This window comes from Theobroma cacao, chromosome 3 (genome assembly GCF_053813885.1).
Source record: "Theobroma cacao isolate CCN51 chromosome 3, ASM5381388v1, whole genome shotgun sequence".
In the NCBI taxonomy this organism is placed as follows: domain Eukaryota; kingdom Viridiplantae; phylum Streptophyta; class Magnoliopsida; order Malvales; family Malvaceae; genus Theobroma; species Theobroma cacao.
In genome coordinates, this window is record NC_142641.1 from 34,368,721 (window position 1) to 34,390,444 (window position 21,724).

A 21,724-nucleotide genomic window follows, 5' to 3' on the forward strand; every position below is an offset into this window, starting at 1 on the left:
GTCGTTTAAGGCCTCTGTGCCCTAGCTATAAGAACCTCTTTTTCTTTCCTCTCTCTCCATTTTCCTTTTTTGTTTCTCTCTCTAACCGCCTAACTCTCTCCCTTCTCTCTAAACAAATTGGATTCTGTTGGGTTTCTCCTTCTCACGCCGACGAACTCCCCTTGGCCGCCGATCTGTTGGAGGACCCACGCCGACGATCACCTCCTGCCGACGCGAACCCCCTTGGCATCGATCGGGTGCTTCTGCTTTCTTCCCTGTGCCGGGTCCGGTGGAGCGACGGTCGGGCTTCCTCTCTCTCACCCTTCTCCTGCGCTTTGTCGGCTTTTCCCTCTCCTACCGCCGGTCGACTTTTGTCGGCCTCTCAACTACCGTCGGTCGACTTCTCCCCATTGCACATTTTCGTATTTTTTTTGAAAAATTTTTGGATTGTTCTGGCTGCTAGACTAGGGTGTTTTTGATTTTTCAGGTTGTTTTTGGGTTTTTGATTGCTTGTTTGCTTTTGCTTGCCGGATTTAGGATTTTTCTCCGATTTTTCTTCTCCCCCCCCAAATGCTACAGTGCCCCATCCCCTTTATACCCGGTTCCTGGGCTTTGGAGGGGGCATGCTCCACTGCTTTGTCCCTGGGCACTAGGGGGCAAGTTCCACTACCCTGCTAGACGCGAATTTTTCGCGTCTGGCAAGTGAAAGAGGTGCCTGGCAGGGTGCGGATGCACCCTGCCAGTCGTACCTCTATCCTTTCTTTTTCATTTTTCTTTTTTTTTTTTTAAATATATATATTTTTTAATTCATTTTTTTGTTTATAATTTAGTGTCTACAGATAATAATTTCATTATTTGTATCAAGTTCGGGTATCACCCTTTGTCTACTAGATACTTGAACCCAATTATGTCTTTTAATATATATACTCTATATATTGTATTAATTTATAAAAAATATAATTACTATTATATATTTCTTGGGATACACTCATAAAGAAGACACAAGACTTTTGGAAGTCTATACGAAGACCTAAAACAAGCTCGAAACAGCATAAGAGTCATCTAACAGTTTAGGCACCTTACAAATCAGACTTCATGAATAAAACAGTATCATTTGCAAACTGGAGGTGGGAAACAATAATACCAGATGTCGTGAGATTAATACCATGAAAAAGGCAAAGAGTACGAGCAAAGTTAGCCAACTTTTGTTGGGGGTTAAAGACAAACAGGAATATGGGCTAAAAATTTTTGAGGGAGTCGTTAAGACAAAATATATACCTTTCAAAAAAACACAAAAAATATATAATATATACAAGACTTTAAAAATTTTGGGGGCTCTTCATAAATACACAAGGCTTTGCCCCTGGCAAAGAGATTCCGCCTTTGAAAGTGTAAGATGAAGTGTCTTAACTACCATGATAAGAAAAGGCTAGAGAGGGTCGCCTTGACACAGACCATGTTTCATAGGGAACTCATATGTTGGGGAGCCATTAATAAGAATAGAAAGATAAAAAGAGAATTTTACAACTCCAGAGAAAAATAAAGAGAAAGGTGCGACTCGCAGTCCCTATTTCAAAATATACCATGAATATATAACCAAACATTCATCCATATCTATTGGATCTAAGTCCATAACCATCCATATCCACATTCATCCATAATCATATCATGAAATAAAAGCATATGTTCACTTCAAGTTATTGATCTTATATTTTTATTTAAAGTAGAATGATTCAAACAATTTAAAATTGCTAATTTAAATTAATTGATGTAAAATTTTGTAATCAAATTATGTGAGTTTCCTAAAACAATTTTAAGCAAGGTTTTTTTTTTGAAAGTTAAGTTTTTATACCTTAAAGAAGAGCAGGCCCTCTCCAAATATAAAAGAATTGGGTTGCTATATCCCCACAACTTGGGTATATAAACCAAAAACCTGGATAGTTGCTATGTACAATAACAAGCACGAGAGACAGCAAAATCGCAAGAAGCATATACATCAAAGCCCAGGATCAGCCAAAAACCGTGACACTAAGCCAATGAAAAAACAAAAAAGCCAGCAAACAATGAAAATCAAGCATCAACCCTCGGGCTGCAACACTTCAACGTTAGTCCACATGAAATCTAAAAATATTCAGATAATTTTAGGCAAGTTTTCAAAATGCAATTTAGGAAAGTTTCCAAAAATAATTTAGATAAGTTTTCAAAAGAGGAAATTGTAAAAAACAACCCTACTCATAAGCCCATTTCAAAAATAACCTTCAATATAAAGTTAATTATTTTTAGCTAATTTTAACCATGAAATAATAAAAATACCCTTAAAACCATTTCAAGCAAATTAAATGCTCTCAAATTTTCTCTTCCGCCATTCGTTTGCTTTGCTCCCCATTCTACTATGCTCTCCATTTTTTTCTCTCGTCATCCACTTTCTCTAATTTTACTATCATCACTGTCTCTTTGTCGTCATCTCATCATATAATCAAAGAACATGACATGGAAGGCAACAACATTGTGATACCCCAAATTTTAATATTCGCATAAAATAGTGAAATAATGGTGATGTGAATCAAGGAAAAATTCAGTTTTCTTCTTAACGAGTTTTAGTGAATATTTATATGCAAGATTCAATAAATTATTTGATAACCAAATTTTTGAAAAAATAAATTTATTGTTGAAACTTACTTTATATTTTATTAAAAATAATTAGGGACTTAAAAGAGTTCAAAATATATTCTTTGAAAGTTTATTTCATATTTCAATTGAATCCCATAAAGGTTAAAAAAATTATGTGGAAATATTTAACTAAGGACAAAATTTTAGTTTGACACAAGCTTTCTTTTTTACTTAGTCAAAGCTTCCAAAAGAAGCTTTACCTTCATACTTTTTCTCTTACTTAGTTGGCTGGCCACCAAAACCCATTTCTTGCTTTCTTCTATTTTCCTTGCCATAGCCACCCAAGATTTCATTCTCCCTTCAACGTGTTTTATTTTTTTCTTTATTTTTCTTTAGTTTCTTCTTTCATCTTTCTTCTTCTTTTTCTCAAAAAAAAAATCAACACTTTATCCTCACTTCCTTTGGGTAGAACCTTAAGAGAGAGAAAGTCTCCCTCTCCTCTCCATTCTTCCTTTTATTTCTCACATATTTTAATGTTAAGGTTTGAACTTTAAATCCTTTAAATTTGATCTAAGTAAGGTAATATTTTCAGCTTCAAAACTTTCAAATTTATTTATATTTTTAGAATTTATTTTCTAATTTTTTATATTTTTGTTTATTTTGAAATTATAAGTTTTGTTGATTTTTACACCTCCAAGCTCACCAAGGTAAGAAAACCTTAAATTTGAATAGTTAGTTTAATGGGTTTGTGAATTATACTAGAATTCTAGGCTAAATGTTAGGTTAGAATATAGTTTATCTTGTGTATATTTATTAAAATCATTAAGTTCAAATTTATGATATATTTGAGGTTATTATTGTTTGTTGGTAAATATAGGTTCTAATGGTACTTCAAGACTTAACTTGGATTGAGGTCTTATTGATACTAGTTTTGTAAGGTGGCATTATCAAGGTGAGTGAACTTGCATTTAAAATATTTTGGACAAATGCATATGTGTTTGAATGAAGTACTTGAATATTCTTGTTTGACTCTTTTAAAATATGCATGGGAACAAGCCTTTGATGAGTGATATCCTTATGTTATAAAATGTATAATGCGATGAATCATGTGTTTGAAATATTATATTGAATTGCTAATTGAATTGTGGCGTGTGATACATTGAGGATTTTGGGATGTTGTAACTAGCGGTATGATGGTTAATATTATTTTCCTTGGAAGTTGGATTTTGTAACCATGTATATGACCAAAAATAATGAACTATGTGGAAGGCATTAATATGTAAAGATTCTTATTACATGTTGTTATGTATGCTATGCCTTTAGAGGTATTATTGAATGACAGTTATAACCGTGCTTGTGCGGTGTGGGAGTGCACATGACTGTAATGGTAGTGTACGGTATGGGAGCTCATGACGATAATAACTATGTGCAGTGTGGGAGTGCACATGATGATAATAACTATGTGCAGTGTGGAAGTGCACATGACAACAATAGCTATGTGCGGTGTGGGAGTGCACATGAACTGAGTTGAGGTCGTTGATTGTATGCACCGAACCATGTTGACTATATTTGGGAGTGAGCTAGATGTCTTTGATGTATGTTTGAAAATATCTATAGATATTGATATATATATATACATAAATTCTTTACACATGTTTACATATATTATAGAGATGTTGGAGAAATGAAATGTGATTGCATTGAATGTTGAAGGTTGAAATTCCTATATGTTTTCAAAATGAGTTAAAAGACAACATAGCATCAGGTTTGGTTTTTGAAACATAAATTGCATTGTTTCTAATATAAATGTATCGTGTTACATAAAACCTTCCATATCGTTTGCTTGTTCCCTTCTTATGTTCACTCACTGGGTTTATACTCATTCTTTTCAACTTCATAGTTTGGTTTTCAGATTCAGAGGTAGTTGGATCCTAAGTTGAGGTGCTCCCTCACACTCGCTTTTCAGTAGGTTTACCATGACATTCAGTAGCACTACCCTACCCAGAGTCACTCCACTAGTAGTCAAGGGTCTTTTGCATGTGTACATGGATACTTGGTGTAAATTGTTAGATTTATTTTGAAAACATTATATGTCTATTTTGATTAATGATGCCACTACGAGTTGGCAATTGATGACATTATTTTGGGATGGTACAAATATGTGTATTTGGTTGCCATGGTATATTATTGAGGAGCTTATGGTTGAGAATTATGAATGGTGGCTTTAAAAATAATGATGTATGATTGATGGAATGATGAACGGGGATCATATAAAGAGGCTTGCTTGGTCTTAATAGGCTATAACCATTCGGCTCATGCGACGGTCATAGCTCGAGATTTGGGTGTGACAAACATATTCTTGGGATTATTGGTTTACATTCACAAGACCCTCTCTTTGTCTATCTCTCGTCATCTCATCGTCGATCTACAGACCAAAAAGTATGGCATGGTGAGTAACAACGGGTTCTTAGGTATATGAGTGTTAAATTTTTTTAGTTATTCAAGTATAGTAGAACGTGCCTTAACGTGTAACAAAATGATTTATGCCTTGGCATATAACATCAATAGGAAAAAGAAAGTTTTGGCATGTAACATCTGGTGGTAAAACTTTGACCTTAGCATGTAACATCTGGTGCCTAATGCTAAAGCTTTAGCTTCGATGTGCAACATCTGGTACCAAAGTTTTGAAGTTGCTTAATTTTTTTAAGCCTGATGTGTAATAATAACATTTTTTAAACATTTTTAAACATGTAACTTCTTTGTATTTCACTGCAACATAAACCCTTGGAGTTAAAGTATGTAACAATTTTTTTTCAACTATAATAATATTTTTTTAAGCCTGACGTGTAATAACAACACTTTAAATGTAATTTGGTCTTTATCTTTGTATTTTAATAAAACATAAATTCGTAAAGTTAAACACCTTCACGATAGAGATAAAATTTAAAATAAAAAAAGAATTTGACATGGAAAGGAATATGTATTGAAAAATTATTCAACATCAACATTATTGTTGGGGTGAAATGGTTGGGATGAAATGGATTTGGACAAAAAAAATACTATACAAAATCCTCAAATTTGGACAATTAGCTTTTAGGTTATTTTATTTGTTACATTTCCTATAATCATAAAAATGATTCAACACATAATGTTACATGCCAAGTTCAAAACTTCAACACCAGATGTTACATGCCAAGGTCAAAGCTTTAGCACCATATATTACACACCAAAGTTTTTTTCTTCTTATGGATGTTACATGTCAAGGCATGAATCACTTTGTTACATGCTAAGGCGTATTTTACTAGACTTGAATCATTGAAAAAACTTAACACCCATAAACCCATAAACCTGTTGTTACTCACCATGCTATACTTTTTGGTTTGTAAATCGACGATGAGATGACGAAAGATAGACAAAGAAAGAGTTTTGTAAATGTAAACCAATAAACCCAAGAATATGTTATCACCTTCCATGTCATGCTTTTTGTTCATATGACAAGACGATGAGAGATAGACAGAGAGATAGTAATAGTGGTAAAATTAGAAAAAGTTTGATTACGAGAGAGAAAATGGGGAGCATAGTAGAATGGAGAGCAAAGGAGACGAATGGTGAGAGAGAAAATTTGAAAGCACTTGAATATGAAAAGGTTCATTAAGAGCAATTTTGTGCAAAAATCTTTTCTCTTCACTAAAAACAGTTAAAATTAAAAAGAATGTTATTTTTTAAAATACTCTATCTTTGAGGACTAAAAAAAATCCCTTTTTAAAAATAATTTAGGAAGGTTTCTAAAAATATTTTAGGAAAGTTTCATTAAGAGTCCAAGCCTAATTAGAACTTTACTTCTTCCTAGAGTCCTAATCCAAGAAAAGTTTGAATTATACTAGTATCTTAAACAATTTTGATATCCTAATCCTATATATTAGGAGCTTGGCATGTATAAAAATTCCTAAAACGTTTAGGTGTCCTAATCTTATTAGGAGTCAAATTTCACAACTCTAATATGAGTCTAATTCAATCAGAAGAGTCCTAATTTAACTAAAACACCGAAACCTTGGGAGTGGAACTCCTTAGGAGAGGAAGAGGATTGGTGGCGGTAGACCAATTCTATTCTACCAATCCTGGCGAGTTTGGTTGATTTAGAGGTTGATTTTTCTTACATGTTTCGCCATGAGGCACTATCAATGCTTGGACACACATTTTGGACTCAAGCCTTAGTCAAGGAAGCCATTAATTATGAAAAAAATTTCACAAATTACATTCCACCCAAAAATTCTAAAATCTCACCCTAGTAATTTTCAATATGTGCTCTTTAAAATTTAAACTACTAAATAGTAACCAAGGTCAATCCTAACATACTTTTAAATTTTACCAACATGATTGCGTAACTTATACACAATTTTGGTGGCTAAACAAATAAGAAAACAATTAAAATAAAATAGTAGAACAAGCTATCCAAACTTGAAAACCATTTTTAAAATAGTTTTGGAAAATCTTTTCCAATTCTTTTTGTATAATAGCCTTTGATACCATTGTTGGGAAAAAGTCACACTTCCCTTCGATAGAATCAAGTTTTGGTTACTTGATACGGATAAGCCCTAACTAACTCAAGCCCTTGGAGTCACAGTCACAGGGTTTTTGAGTACAACATCAAACCTCTACACCATACTAGCAAACAACATGATATCCAAGTGTACAAGCTCCAAAGGTGATACATACGAATTAAAATTGTAAATAACTCCGAAATTGGGAATCTTTTACCCAATCACACGGGCATGTTAGTAAACACCTTTGAATGGCAAAAAAGCATGTTTCATCCATGGTTAGTAAAGATCTCTACATGTCATAATAGATAGTGATATGACATCCTGATGTAATGTAATAATATAATCAAGTGATATTTTTCACCACTTACGTTAATGTCATGTTAACATCATTTTAATTAATAGTAACATAATGATTTATTTTTCATAAATAAAAGCATGAGAATTTGATTGAATATAATAAAACAATAAAATTTTATCTAAATTTCAAAATTTAAATTTACTTGAATAGTTTAGAAAATTTTAAAGTATTACAAATAAGAAAAAAAAACAAAAAGAGAGGGAAAAGAAGCTGTAGATGCCATTGGCAGTTAGCAGCAAATCTGCGGTGCAGTTAAGGCGTGATTTCTTATTAACCTTATTAATTGGTTTTGTCTAATTTATTAAACAATCGAAATTTATAAATATTTATTTTTAAATACTTTTGGATTTTTCAGTTTACCTAACTTGAAGGATCAAATATAAATCTTAATAAAAGAATAAATGACCCACGACATTTTCTTGGAACGATAAACCGTAGATTAGAACAAATGCCACAGCTACTCATTAAAATAAATAGCAGCGGAAAAAACCGAGAGAGCAACAGGGGTACTCTCGAAGTCAGAGCCTTTAAGATTCGTGGAACAAATGGCTGCTTCACTCTCAAGTCTCACTTGAATACCATATGACCTATTCGATACCAGATTAAAAACCCAGAAGATACGTAATCAAAAGCCTAAAGACTGATGTTAGAAGGAGCAAATGCAATCGTACAAAATAAAGTATCATGGTTGATTCCTTAGTAAAACTTGTCATCTACAATTGCATACCAATAAATCATGTAAGTTGATGAACTGTACAGAAAATATACAAGGGAGCCCTTCAATATTCAGGGTAAAACAGTCCCAACAGATCCACATTTAATTCCAAGAAGTTTCTGGTCCCAATCCCACTCCCCCAAGCTCCTTTTCTCACCTCAGTAAAAGTTAATTTAAAAGCTATGCTTGTATATACATCATGAGTCCATGGCTTTCACTTCAATGCACCTTGATAAGACTCAAAACTATAACCTTGTCTACTTGCAAGTCGGTGCAGCTGATCATAGCCTGCAAGTACTCCAGCTCCTGCCACACCAAGAAGCATATTAGCAGTAACTCCTCGAAAAAGTGCTGTGAAACCCTCAAGATGAACAATCTCACGAAAAGCATGCATAGAACTGCGATACTTTATGGACTGTCCAGAGGTTAGCATCATTCGCCGTCGAACAGTGTCAAAAGGATAGGCACAGACCCCAGAAACTGTGGTGATACTCCAACCTAAGAAGAAGCTAGCTAAGAAATTCCCCTGCAGTAAACAAATAATTAACATTTGATGTTTGCACATAACATCTTGGGAAGTATGATTGTATGATGCAAAGTAATTTGATGTACACTACAATTGAGAGTATTATGATCATGACTGCATTAATTGCTAAAAAACCAACTACTAATAACTATTGTAAACCAATCAAAAAAAAAAAAAAAACCATCACAGACTCCTATGTAGCATTTTAAGAAATCTCCAGATCATAGTTCATAATCATCTATCCAATCATCAAACTTCTGCAATTATGATCTTCTATGTTGGTTCACATCACATGTTACTGTCCATGCAGCTCTAAACACCCAGAACATTCACAGACCAGGGCATACCAGACCAAAAGCCATATCCAGTGTTTTCACTCCCTCTGAACAAGAGTTATCTTGAGAATAAGGATCCACAAGAAAGAATTAAATGCTCACCTCAAGAGGCCCCACCAAAATTATAGGCTTTATCGTGTCATAAATCCCAAAGTACATGCCACGGTACAGAGTAATCCCCATGATTGAAGCCCCAAATCCCCGATAGAGGCCCGCAATGCCATCACTTGATAAGGTTTTACGGTATACATCAAATATCCCGTTGAACTTGCGTTGACCATTAATTGAGCACCCTTTGGCATCAGTGCCAAGTCTAGTACGGGCATAATCCAAATGATACAAAAACAAAGATGTAGTTGCTCCAGCAGCACTCCCTGAAGCCACATTTCCAGCGAACCACATCATGTATCCATCTTTCTCTTTTGAATGCCCAAAAATGCTTTTGAAGTAACCTTTGAATGCAAAGTTGAATGCCTATGGATAATCGAACATCTGTTAAGTAACAAAATTAGGCAGGAGCAATATATGCAAATGAAGAATGTAATAATAAGAATATAGTAAAAATTACACAACTTATAAATGATTATAAATGATAACAAGATTTATCGCATCATTATGATGTTTATCAACAAAAAATCTTATATATCCCATAGACCTGGCAATTTTGAGCATGACTCATTAGCACAACACAAGAATGACACGATGTTAAGCAGATTTGATTCTAAAGTTTTATCATGTTTCATGCATTAATCACATTGCCACATATAAGACACAACAATCATGTGTCTTAAACGAATTAAACCTGCTTAACCTGTTTTGTTAATCGGATTACCATGTTGACCCGTATAACTCAATTATGAACCCATTTAATATAAGGATTTAAAAGACTATTTTAACCTAGTTAAAATGATTTTAAACAATTAATTTTAGAGTTATTTTCTAATTTTACGAGGGTAATAAAATTATTACCTAAGAAAACCTAATTTTCTTCTCTCTTACGATTTTCAAAAACTGACCTCCAAACCCAAAAGAAAATCAAAGTTTCTTCTTCAGTTCTTCCCACTTCCCACCCCTAGCCAGCCCTCCTCAAACAAAACCACCCCCCCTCCCCCAACCAGCATGCACCAGCCACTGCTGACTACACCATCTTCTTTTTGCTTTTCTCCTCTCACAATCTTCACCATTGTAGCTCCAACTTTCTCTTGCGTATCACAGCTCCATACTTTTTTTCCATCATTTTCTTTTTCCTTTTGATGCTCGGGCTCCATCGTAAATCCTAATCTCCAAGACCACTTCTCCAACAGACCTAACTCAAGACCCAACATGGAAACACCCAAGACCGAAGTCTCCAACACAATTCCATCATCAATCCTTTCAAGTTTCACAGCCACTCGTACAATGCAAGTTTGGTAAATATGTTTTATGAAATATTTTGAGATTTGTTTGAAGAATAGTGAAACTCTAAATTTTTATGGTTCTTTTTCTAGAATATTTTTTGTTAACCAAAATTATCTTTGTTTATTGTCACGAGTAACAAAATTGTACATGGTCATTTACATTGCAGGTTATTTTTCTTCCCTTATTTTTTACTGAGTTGAAATATGTAATTGCATGTGCTTCTCTTAGCTCAACATTGAACAATGTAATTACCAACATTTCTCTTAGGCATATATGTAAACAGTTTTATGGCTTCTTCTATAAACCCACGTTTCATGTACATATCTAGAAGAGAGTTTTTGACAAACACATTAGTGTACAATCCAGATTTTATTACTGTCCTGTGAATGCAAAAAGCTAGTTACAAATTCCTTGATTCAGTGCATGATTTCAAAGCATGGACAATTGATATTATGTTTTGCTGCCCTTTTATTTTGTTTGCAATTTGTTGGTTTTGATATTATGCTTTGCTAAAATAGTGAAGCTAAATGGTAAATATGATCATTTGTAAATAGAATCTAAGAATATCTGTATCTACCTTGAATCAAATCCTCACCCTCTGGATGGAAATGATGACTATGTAGAGATAGATGAAACACAACAGAAAGATGAGAAAAAGCAAGGCAAACGCAGAAGGAAGTTCGCTTCACCAGTTTGGACGTTCTTTGAATGTTTGACAAAGAAAGTTCAATTGATGGAAAAGCAAAAGCAAACTGTAAGCAGCATGAAATTGTTTTGAATTGTGACAGAAAGTAAGATAATATGAAACATCATAGTGAAAATTGTATTAAGAGAGACACAAGTGACATAGATCAAATGATTTTTTTCTAATGAATATAGATCTATGTTAATGAGGTTTTCAAAATTTTTCATCTTGAAAAGTTTCATGAATTGGTGATAGCTGCAATTGTCATGCATAATTTACCATTATCATTTGTGAAGAATAATGGCATTAGAGCAATGTTGTCTTACTTGCATGAGGATGTAACTTCAATCTCTAGGAACACCGCTAAAGCTAATATGATTAAGATGCATAACAAACAAAGAAGAAAGATGGCAATACTTGCTTAAGGAAACACTTGGTAGGTTTAGTTTGACTTCTTACTAGTGGACTTCTATCACAACTGATGGATATATATATATATCATACAACTCAATTTGTAGACAAAAATTGGGTTTTACAAAAAAGAATCTTGAATTATTTCCCTTTATGTCATCTCCACACAACGGCATTACATTGAATGAAAATGTATATGCATTACTAGCTGAATGGGGAATTGAAAGTAAATTGTTCTTTGTGACATTGGATAATGCTTTTGCTAATGATACTTCTGTTGATTTGTTGAAAGTGCAATTGACCATAAGGAAGGCATTGTCAAGAGGTGGTAAGCTTTTCATCTAAGATATTGTGCTCATTTTTAATTTGATTGTGCAAGATGGTTTAAAAGGGTTTGATAGTAATATCCAAAAAGTGAGGGAAAGCATTAAGTACGTGAAAAGGGTCTCAAGTGAGAAAACAAAAGTTTCTAAAGTGTGAACCTAACGAGTTTGAATGCAAAAGTAGGCTTGAGACAAGATGTTCCAACTAGGTGGAACTCCACATTTGTCATGCTTCATGCCTTTTATTTTTGCATGGCTTTTTCTCAAGCATTGTCCATCGAAAGATGAGCAGGAAAGAGTTGAGAAACTTGGCAAATTCTTGGCTGCCTTTTAGGATATTGCATGTGTGTTTTCTGGAACAAAGAACCCAACAGTCAACTTATACCTCCCTTTCATATCCATGGCACACTTAACCTTGCAAAAGCACATGAGCGGGCAGGATGCGTGTAAGAAAAACACGATTAGTCAAATGTTTGCTAAGCAAGTATTAGTCTGATTTTAGCTCTAACAGTGATATTGGACCCTCGTTACAATATTCAGTTTGTGGATTGGAGTTACAACAAGCTTTGTGGTAGTAATTCAACTCAGTTTAAAAATGTAATCAGTTATTTTCTCTTATAATAAAGATGCTGGCTTCTCCTAATCCATCCTCTTTTAGTAATACTTCTGATGAGCATACTTTAGATGAGGGATAATTTGAAAAGGGGACAAGAAATGTCTTAAGGGTAATTCCTTTATTTTTGAAGTATTAATTTGTTTTTCAATTTTAATATCTTTGACACTATTTTGTAATAAAAAAATCTGTATTTTAATGTGACTCTTCATCTATTTCTATGCTTTTAAAGTTATTTTAATATGTTTGAATTGTTTTGTTTTTTGTGATTAGGGTTTGACACTTATGAAAGTATTGAGTTTGGGGCTACCATTCAAAAATCTCAACTAGGGCTGCATTTGGATGAACAAAGAGTTGAGAGGAGAAAAGAATTGGATATATTATAATTTGGAAGGCAAATCAATATCAGTATCTTGAGCTTGCTGCATGGCTGGAGATGCCTTGAGTGCCTCCGAATCTGATTTTAGTGTTGATCATAAAGTTCTTAACCAATATCTTAGCTCATTCAAACTAGATATTATTCAAATAAATCCCCAATAATTACGGACAAATAAAATGGCAAGCATAAGATCCAACAGGAAAACAGAACAATTTCTCCAAGGATTGCCTAGTATGACAATCAGCAATATAGTAAACAACCGAAAATAAAGGGGAAAAGTATTTTTTGCTTAAAAAATACCTGAGTAGGAAAATATCTGATGACATTGGCTTGGTTACCTCTCCAGAAAGAGAAGAGACCTTCGTCTCTTAATACCCTTTTAAAGCAATCACCAACACCATTGTAAGGTTGATGAAGCTGTCCCCTTTTTATCATCTCCCCTTGATTTTGCAACAAAAGCTTCACTCTCTCAATGGGTGCTGCTGTACTCTTTGATACTATAGCTGCCATTCCAGCCATCACAAAATCCATTGAAAATTTCTCTGATTTATTCTTGCCCATTTCCATCGTTTCTCTAATCTATCCCTCTACAAATGCCAATATAAGAAAAAGCCCATAAATTTCCATTTAACAAATGAACTAACCAGAAAAAGAAACATCCATATCACTCAACCATAAAAAAGAAGAGGTAAAATTGAGCAATCTAATGAGAGTTTACAGATATTGAAAAAATGGAATTGATTGAGAAGGAAAGAGAAAGCAAAAAACCTGTGCAATACGGGAATTGACGGGTCAATTTTTCAGACACCAGAGAGAGACAGAAGAGAGGGAAGGATGCTGAGTGGAGGAGAAAGATTTCTGTTCGGATTCCTTGGACTAGGCAATTTTGAGCGGCAGCGGCTTGTTCTAATAAAAAAGAAAGATAAATGGGAAATTGCTATGGCTTCCGTAATATTTTTAAAAATTGCAAATATCTCCTTAAAGTAGGAAAATTTATCAATCTCTACCTGTTTCACAATGACTGAAATTTCTGTAAAAATTGTTACTCGAGTATTAAAAGTTTTGTAAAAGAAGTTAAATTAGTATTCGATAATTCAATGTACAGAAGAACTGTTATTCGAGTAAAATTGTTCTCAAATTTTTTGTAAAAGAAGTCAAAATAGTATTTGGTAAATTAAATGAAAAACCGCAGTAAAAAACTATTTAATAATATTTTAATTTATTTTTAATACAAATTAAAACACTTAACTCTATCAAATTAAATCATAAGTTTCAAAGTGAATGAAACAGATAAAATAAAGTAATTTTCTCAATTAAAAATAAAAACTAATTAAAATCAAAAGAAAAAATTAAACTGTTTCTCTCTATAATTTTATATGTTATTAAAAGAAAAATGGAGAATATAAAAAAAAATATCATTCAATTATGAAACTACAAATTAGTACTTTTTGAAAAAGATTTGATTCGTAACGTCACCCCACGTAACTGGAAACTAGAAATTGTAAAATTTTGAGAATCAAACACTTTACTTTGGTTTTTACAGTAAAAAAGATGTTAAGTCGGGTCAAAACTAATTAGTTTTTTCACAAAATAAACTACCAAAGCATGAAAACTTATTTTTACGACATTGAAAAAAATTTCATTATAGATCTAATTAGTAGAAGTTATATTATGAAGAGTTCCATTTATGGGAGTGAGTTATTTTGTGAAAATAAAATAAAATAATTATTATTTACTTTGATATGAAAAAAGAAATAGAATAAGAATAGTTATTATCACTTATTACAATGTTTGATTGGTAAAAATAATTTTGTAATAAGAAAGGAATAGAAACTGAAAAGATAAAAATATCTTTTATTATTTATATTATTATTTTTTATTTTATTTTTTAAATATTAATATTTTATTTATAATTTAATTATTAATATTATCAAATACTAATATATTATTTATAATTAAAATGTTATTATGATTATTTATTTTTATTTTATTTTATTTTAATATATTAATATTTTATTTATAAATTAAATATAATTATGATTAAAATATTAATAATTTTAATTAATTTTTAAACTCAAAATATTTTTTAATATATAATTGAAAACTTAAACTCTTATTATAATAAAATTTATTTTCATCAAAAACAAAAATAATCTTTATATAATTTAGTAAAATTTATACCAAAAGATAAAATTAAGTAAATTTTTTCTTTTTTAATCATTAAATTTTTATTTTTATTAAAATTTTAATTTTAATAATTTAATAATTTACTATTAAGTATTAGTGTTTTTTTATTTTTTAATTTTATTTTCACTTAAAATTTTTAAAATTAATATTTTTAAAATATTAATATTTTATTTATAATGTAAATATTAGTATAGTTAAAATATTAATATTTTTAATATAAAACATTAATTTTATAAGTTTAGGTGTGTAATTTTTCAAAGAAAGTAAGGACATTTTAGTTCAAAATGTTTTGAATTCTATTCCCATAAGTATGGAATAGCTAATACCATGAGGAGATGTGGTATTAGCTATTCCAAAGTTTTGTCTGATTTTGAAGAATAGTCATTTCTTTTGGAATAACTATTCCTTCTTCTATAAACATACCAAACATAAGGGAAAAATTTTTGAGGACATTCCTCCAATCAAACATGCTATAAAAGAGTAGATAACGTCTTACTTTCTCGTGGTGGCTTTATTTTGAATTCAGATGGTGCTTATAAGTCGAGTTCGAGATGTGCCTCTGCTGGGGGCTTGATTCGTAATGTTGTGGAAACTGGATCAATGGATTCGTGGTAATATTGAGGTCCACAAAGTTTGGCAGCTGAGCTTTGGGGAGCTTGGCAAGGGCTTCTATTAGCAAAAAGGTTGAACTTTAGTCATTTGATTGTAAAGTTAGATGCAGCTGTTGTAGTTTAGTTTCTCAATGAGGGGTTGTTGTCATAACGTGCGGGTCCAAAACCCAACCGTTAAACGTGAAAAATTTAGAAAGTCGTCATCAATTTTTTTTTATTTAGGTGCAATTGGTCACCTAGTAAATTTGTTTTTCTTGACGAAATCTTAAATTAATTTTAGAATCACTTAAAGAACACGACTTGGTTTTATGTATTTCAAAGTTTGGTTAAAGAGTACGGTTATACATGAAAAAGGATTAGCACCCAACGACGCTCATTCCAAGAACTGTACCACTTAATCATATGTTATTTTATTAACCTTAACTTTTTAATTTTATTCTTATATTTCCTTAATCCTTGTTTATTTATATTATCTTTTATTTTATTTACAAATTAAAACATTTTATTCAATTTTACAAGTAAAACGTGCATATGATACAATTATGAAATGAATGGTATAAATTTTGAATGATGCCAAACGAAAACTGTAAAACTTCACCCTATAAACACATGTCATGACATACATGCACTGAGTAGCATGTTATTATGCTAGGAAAAGCACCTAAGAATAGACGAAACTCGGTATTGTACCTAATGGTACACTTGAGTTGATTTAACCTCGAACTAGTTCAAATAGGAATTGTAGAATGAAATTTAATATTTTATAGTCAAGGAATGACTAAAAATGATTGTTCAGAGTTCGAGGGTTCATTTGGGGTAAAATTGAAAATTTTGATGTTCAAGGGCAAAATCATCATTTTGCCACCTAAGATAATAATTTGATCATGGAGTGAAATTTTTGATCAAGATCAACTATTTGGAGTATAATTTAATGATAGGAAGTGAAAAAGTTTAATTCTGGTGATTTCTGGAGTGTAGGGGTAAAATCGTAATTTTACCACCCGCGAACAAAATTTGAGATTTTGAGAGAATTTAGATCAAATTTGACAAATTGGAGAATGGTATGAGTATAAGGGATGAAAAATATGTCTATGGGCAATTTTTCAGTTTTTTGGGTAAAAATGTAATTTTTCACTTTTACGAGGGTAAAAGTGTAAATTTCAAAAATTACTCCACAGAGACTTTGGATAAGTCTGAGAATTTTATCTAAGTTATGGATATGTGGGACAAGTGTATGGTGAAAATTTGGAAACAAATGGATGAAATTTAAAAAATGGGCCAACGGGAAAGTGACACGTGGTATTTTTTTAAATAAAATAATATTATTTTAATGAAAAGTCAGCCCATTTAAACCCCATTTTAAGTGCTGGCCGGCCATAAGGAAGAACAAGAGAGGAAATAGAGAGGACAGGAAGAAAAAAAGAAAAACCAAAGAGAAACAAGAAAATTCAAAGGGGAATTCGCGATTTTCGACCGTTTACGCGTCTAACGGTAAGATTTTTCGATTTTAGCTTGATTTCTACCTTTTCTATGCCTTTATTTCCATTTAGCATGCTTGAGGAGAGAGATCAAAAAGTGATATCAAGGGCTGGACGAAATTCTAGGGGAGAGAAATTGAAATTTTTAGGTTTTGATTTTTAGTTAAATTGATAGTTTTAGTTAGTTAAATGTGTTTAGAAATTAAATTGGGCAAGAAATCATTAAATTTTCACAATACCCACTCTTGGCTGGATGCTCAATGCTGTACAATGATGATGAATTGATTTTATTCTAAGGGAAATGAAGAGAAAATGATGAAAAACGATTAAACGTGATAGAAAAACAAAGTAGAAAATTAACCAAGTTAATGTCCCATTTTTGGCCGAATTTTCCAAGGAAGGGAGTGAGCTGATTTTGTTGTTTTTAGAAGGTTATTGGCTGATATTTAATGGTTAGAAATGTTGGAGAGAGAATGTGATGATTTAGAGCTAAAATGGAGCGCGTTAGCAATTTATCAGGCAAAGTGCCAAAAATAGGTTAATACCGCGTTTAAGCCGTTTTAGGCTATTGCATTTCATACCATGCATTAGTATAGGATTTAAGTTAATTATATAGTGATTTAGCATCAATGTGATGAATTGTGTAAATTTTTGTAATGTGTCAAGGAGGAGAGCCTTCCGAAAAAGGCAAAGAAGTCGTACCCGACGAGTAGTGATCGGGGCGCTTAGAAAGCTTTTAGTTTGTACAAACGGTGAGTAAACTTATTATTATTGTAAATTATCTAGAGTTTATTTTAAATGCCCTTTATGTATTTTATGAAATGAGAACGAGATTAAAACGGGATTTTTGATGTTTTAGGAATAAATGTGACAAATAAAAATATATTGTATTGATTATGAAATTGAGTAATTAGAGGCTGCAAATTGACTTGAAAAATATATATTTTCCTAGGAATGGCTTATGAGAAATGAGTATATGTGGCTATATTTTGTGAGTGCATTGGAAAATTTATGTAAGTTGTTTTTACTATGCAGACTGGATAAATAAATAAAAGCCACGTTATACTGTCGAAATTTTATTAAAATTGGTGGGTTAGTCACTGCAGTGACGGGTTTTCGTGGACTGCCTATTAGAGGGGCACGGTAAACCCAGTTATATAGTTACTCCGGTTGTAGAGGCGAGGAGGGTAACTCTCGGGATAGTATTAGAGCTCACTTCACTTCGAACCCCCACGTGAATGTGTAACTCGGCCAACGCTAAGGGACGGCTTGTTTTAAAAATAAAAATGTGTTTCACGTGTGAATATTTTAACACCCTTGGCGGACTCGGTTAGATGCCTCGGCCAAGGTATCCCCAAGGATTAGTTTTGGCTTGAGCCTTATTTTAATAAAAGACATAAGCCTTAACAACTGTTTTGGTAAATTACAAATATTTTATGGTTTAAGAAATAAATTGAAAACATTATGAAATGGGTTGAAATTTGTTGTTTAAACTTACCTCCATTTTACTCGCCTTTAGATATTTATGATAATGTCTGTTTACTCATTGGGATTTTATAATCTCACCACCCTCCTTTCCACCCATTTCAGGTTCAGTATAGACTGTAGATAGCTGATCTCATCGAGGACTACCATTGGATCTGCATTTTCCAAACCGTAGGTTCACAGTCCTCTTTACTTTTGTTTATTCGGGGGCCCTCTTGTTATTGTAAATTAAATTAAATATTTTGGCTTACTGTATTTCAGTATGTATAAATTTATTTAGCTTTTACGTTATAAAAATTATTCACGTATAACTCTATAAATATTGTTTTATAAGAAAATAGAATATTTCCCTTAATATTTCTTGTATTTTCTTATTATATTCAAATAACCATAATTTCGTTTTAAATAAAGATTTTAGACTTTTAAACTCATTTTGAATATGAATTATGTATTTTGTACTTGTATATTACGTTTTAGCCAATTTCAAAATTTTTGAGAAAAAAATGACCAAAATACCCCTATATGGCGAAAATTTTATTTTGATTGTTTTTTATCTAAAATAGTGTATATTCTCTAAAAACTTGATATTTAACAATGATTGCTCACAGGAAAGGAAAAAAACTGATATGTAAGCCTTGTGGGGTTCCGGTTGGCATTCCGGATAATGAGTGTCAATCGAGACGTCGCGACGATTGTCATGGACCTGAGGGAGGTTCTGGGTCGTGACAAAAACCATTTATTAAGTGACTTCCCGAATCCACCCATCACACTAGTGGGATCCGAAGGTATCCTCTCATCTAAAGAAATACCTGAGAAACTCGCATTCGCAAGTTTAACGAATAAATCGCATCATTGGGGTAGTTGTTTGCAAGTAAAAACAATATTTTTATGAATGTAGATCCTAATACGAGCAAAATCTTTTTATTAAAGATATTCTTCGAGCCCTCCCATCATACTGGTGGGATTGAAAGGTATCCTTTCACCTAGAGAATTTTTCGAAGGAATTCACCTTTGCAAAATGTCCCATCATCAGGGCTTTGATTTGTGCACACAATACTCCTACATGCCATGACATTTAACAATGCAATAATGATGTGTGACGTGCTACAAACCCATATGTCCACTATAGATTATTCTCTGTATTCATTATTATTATAATCTTATCATCTCTAAAAATGTTTTATTATCATTATTATTTATTTATTATCATGAAGATCCTAATTCTTCACGATTCTATATATTTTTTGAAACCTTAAGTATATATATGCCATTTGTTCTCTTGCATTTATTATTATTATATTTATTATTATCATTATTTCATTATTTCTTTTTGTTTTTATATTTATGTTTGATTAGTAACTAAGTTAATACATTTTTCATTTACTTAGGATTATAAACATTGAGACTGAAAATTGAAATCCTCCTATCATACTAATGGGGTTTTAATTGAAATCCCTTATCTAAAAAAATTCATTTGGGATTGCGACTTCTCATATTCCGAATGAATATTCTATCACTGGTATAATTTGATGTTCTCCCCATTAATAGTATTATATATGTGCATATATTTTTTTACATGCTTATATGTGTTACTTTCTTAACTATTAACCAAATATTATTTCCCCTTTTTTATTTTATTTTTTTCTTTCTAAACCCTTTTTTATAACTAAATATTTACTTTTATATTTTAATTGAATTCATTATTATTATTTTTATTTAACTAAATATTACTTTACATATTTTTTTTATAGTTAAACATACTTTTAAACATTTTTGTTATTTTTGTTAATATTTCTATTTCTATATTTTCTATTTGTTTTAGTCTCCTAACACTAAAATATCATTTGGAATTTTTATAACATCTTCCTAAAATGATTTTAATTAAACCTACATCACCAAAAACACATTTATTACTAAATAAAATGGGCTAGACCCAAAATAAACCAAACCAACAGCAAATCCATAAAACAAGGTAAGAGTTTTACTTCACTAGGCTAAGGAAGGCCCAAACTACCGACTTATGGAAAAAGGATGCCCGAACTTGCTGCCAGCCCACCGCGTCTCCTCCAAAAGATGTCGTTTAGGTGTTGCCCCTTTCAAATTTTGACCTTAATGAAACGGCACCATTTAGGTCCTAATGCTCAGTATAAAATCCCTCTTTTCTTCCTTTCCCTTCATTTTCCTTTTTCGTTTTTTCTTTTTACGGTCAATTCTCTCCCTTCTCTTTACCCTAAAGCTTTCTCTCACTCTTCTCCCTCTTTCCATCGTCGTTCACCCTCACCATCGATGGCACCACACCAAAAACCTTTTCTTTCCTTTTCTCCCAAAACCCAACTCCTTATTCTCCCCTTCACTCGAATGAAAGAAAGATCCCCACAACCTTCAAATCTCTAAATCTCTATTTCTTGACCATTTTGATTTTCGACTTTGTAGCGCTTTGGGGTTTTTTCTTTTTTAAGTTTTTGCTTTTTGATTGTGGTATTGTGATTGTTGGTTGCTGAAAGAAACTAGGTTTTTTCTTTTGCAGGGACTTTAGGGTTTTTTAAGAGTGGTTTTTAAGGCTTCGGGTAGCTAGGTTTTTTTTCTTTGAATCGGTTGCCTATGGTTCATAAAATTAGCTCCATTTTTTCTTATGAATTTCGAGTTTTTATAGAACCTAATTGTCCAAGTTTTTGGATAATCAAGAAGTGAAATCATGCTTTGAGCATGATTTCACAAGTGAGGGGCTCTAGGCAAAATTGAGGCAGAGCTGCCTTGACAGACTGCTAGTGCCATGGCAGTCTGTCAATTAGCTTTTTTTTATTTGATTTTTTTGTTTTTGTTCTTTTTGATTTGATTTTTTTTATTTTTTTATTTTCTTCAAAATATTGATTTTTTTGTTTTGTGGGCCTTTGGGACTTTAAAAGTCAAAAGGGTCCAATTTAAAATCAAACCCATAACGATTTTGGGCTTTAAAAGGCTTAAAATGGATTAATTTTAATTAGACCTAGAACTAATTTGACCTAATAACATAATAAAAATGAAAGATAAATAAAATAAACTATATGGATGATGATAATAATAATAATAATAATTTGTCCAGACAAA

The 21,724-nt window shown here is 32.1% G+C and overlaps 1 protein-coding gene across 2 annotated transcripts; it reads right to left on the reverse strand.

Moving 5' to 3' along the window:
* Window positions 1-8,159: 8,159 nt before the first annotated feature.
* Window positions 8,160-13,788, reverse strand: ER-ANT1 (endoplasmic reticulum-adenine nucleotide transporter 1). Of its 2 annotated transcripts, XM_018116655.2 has the most exons (5): window positions 13,645-13,788; window positions 13,177-13,463; window positions 9,170-9,541; window positions 8,614-8,732; window positions 8,160-8,512 (listed from the first exon to the last, which is right to left on the reverse strand). In XM_018116655.2, the coding sequence occupies exons 2-5, from the start codon at window positions 13,441-13,443 to the stop codon at window positions 8,488-8,490; spliced, it is 783 nt and encodes a 260-aa protein (XP_017972144.2). In that variant the 5' UTR covers window positions 13,444-13,463; window positions 13,645-13,788; the 3' UTR covers window positions 8,160-8,487. The 2 variants fall into 2 exon arrangements, with proteins under 2 accessions (XP_017972144.2, XP_017972143.2); XM_018116654.2 differs by having other exon boundaries at window positions 8,160-8,732.
* Window positions 13,789-21,724: the final 7,936 nt, after the last annotated feature.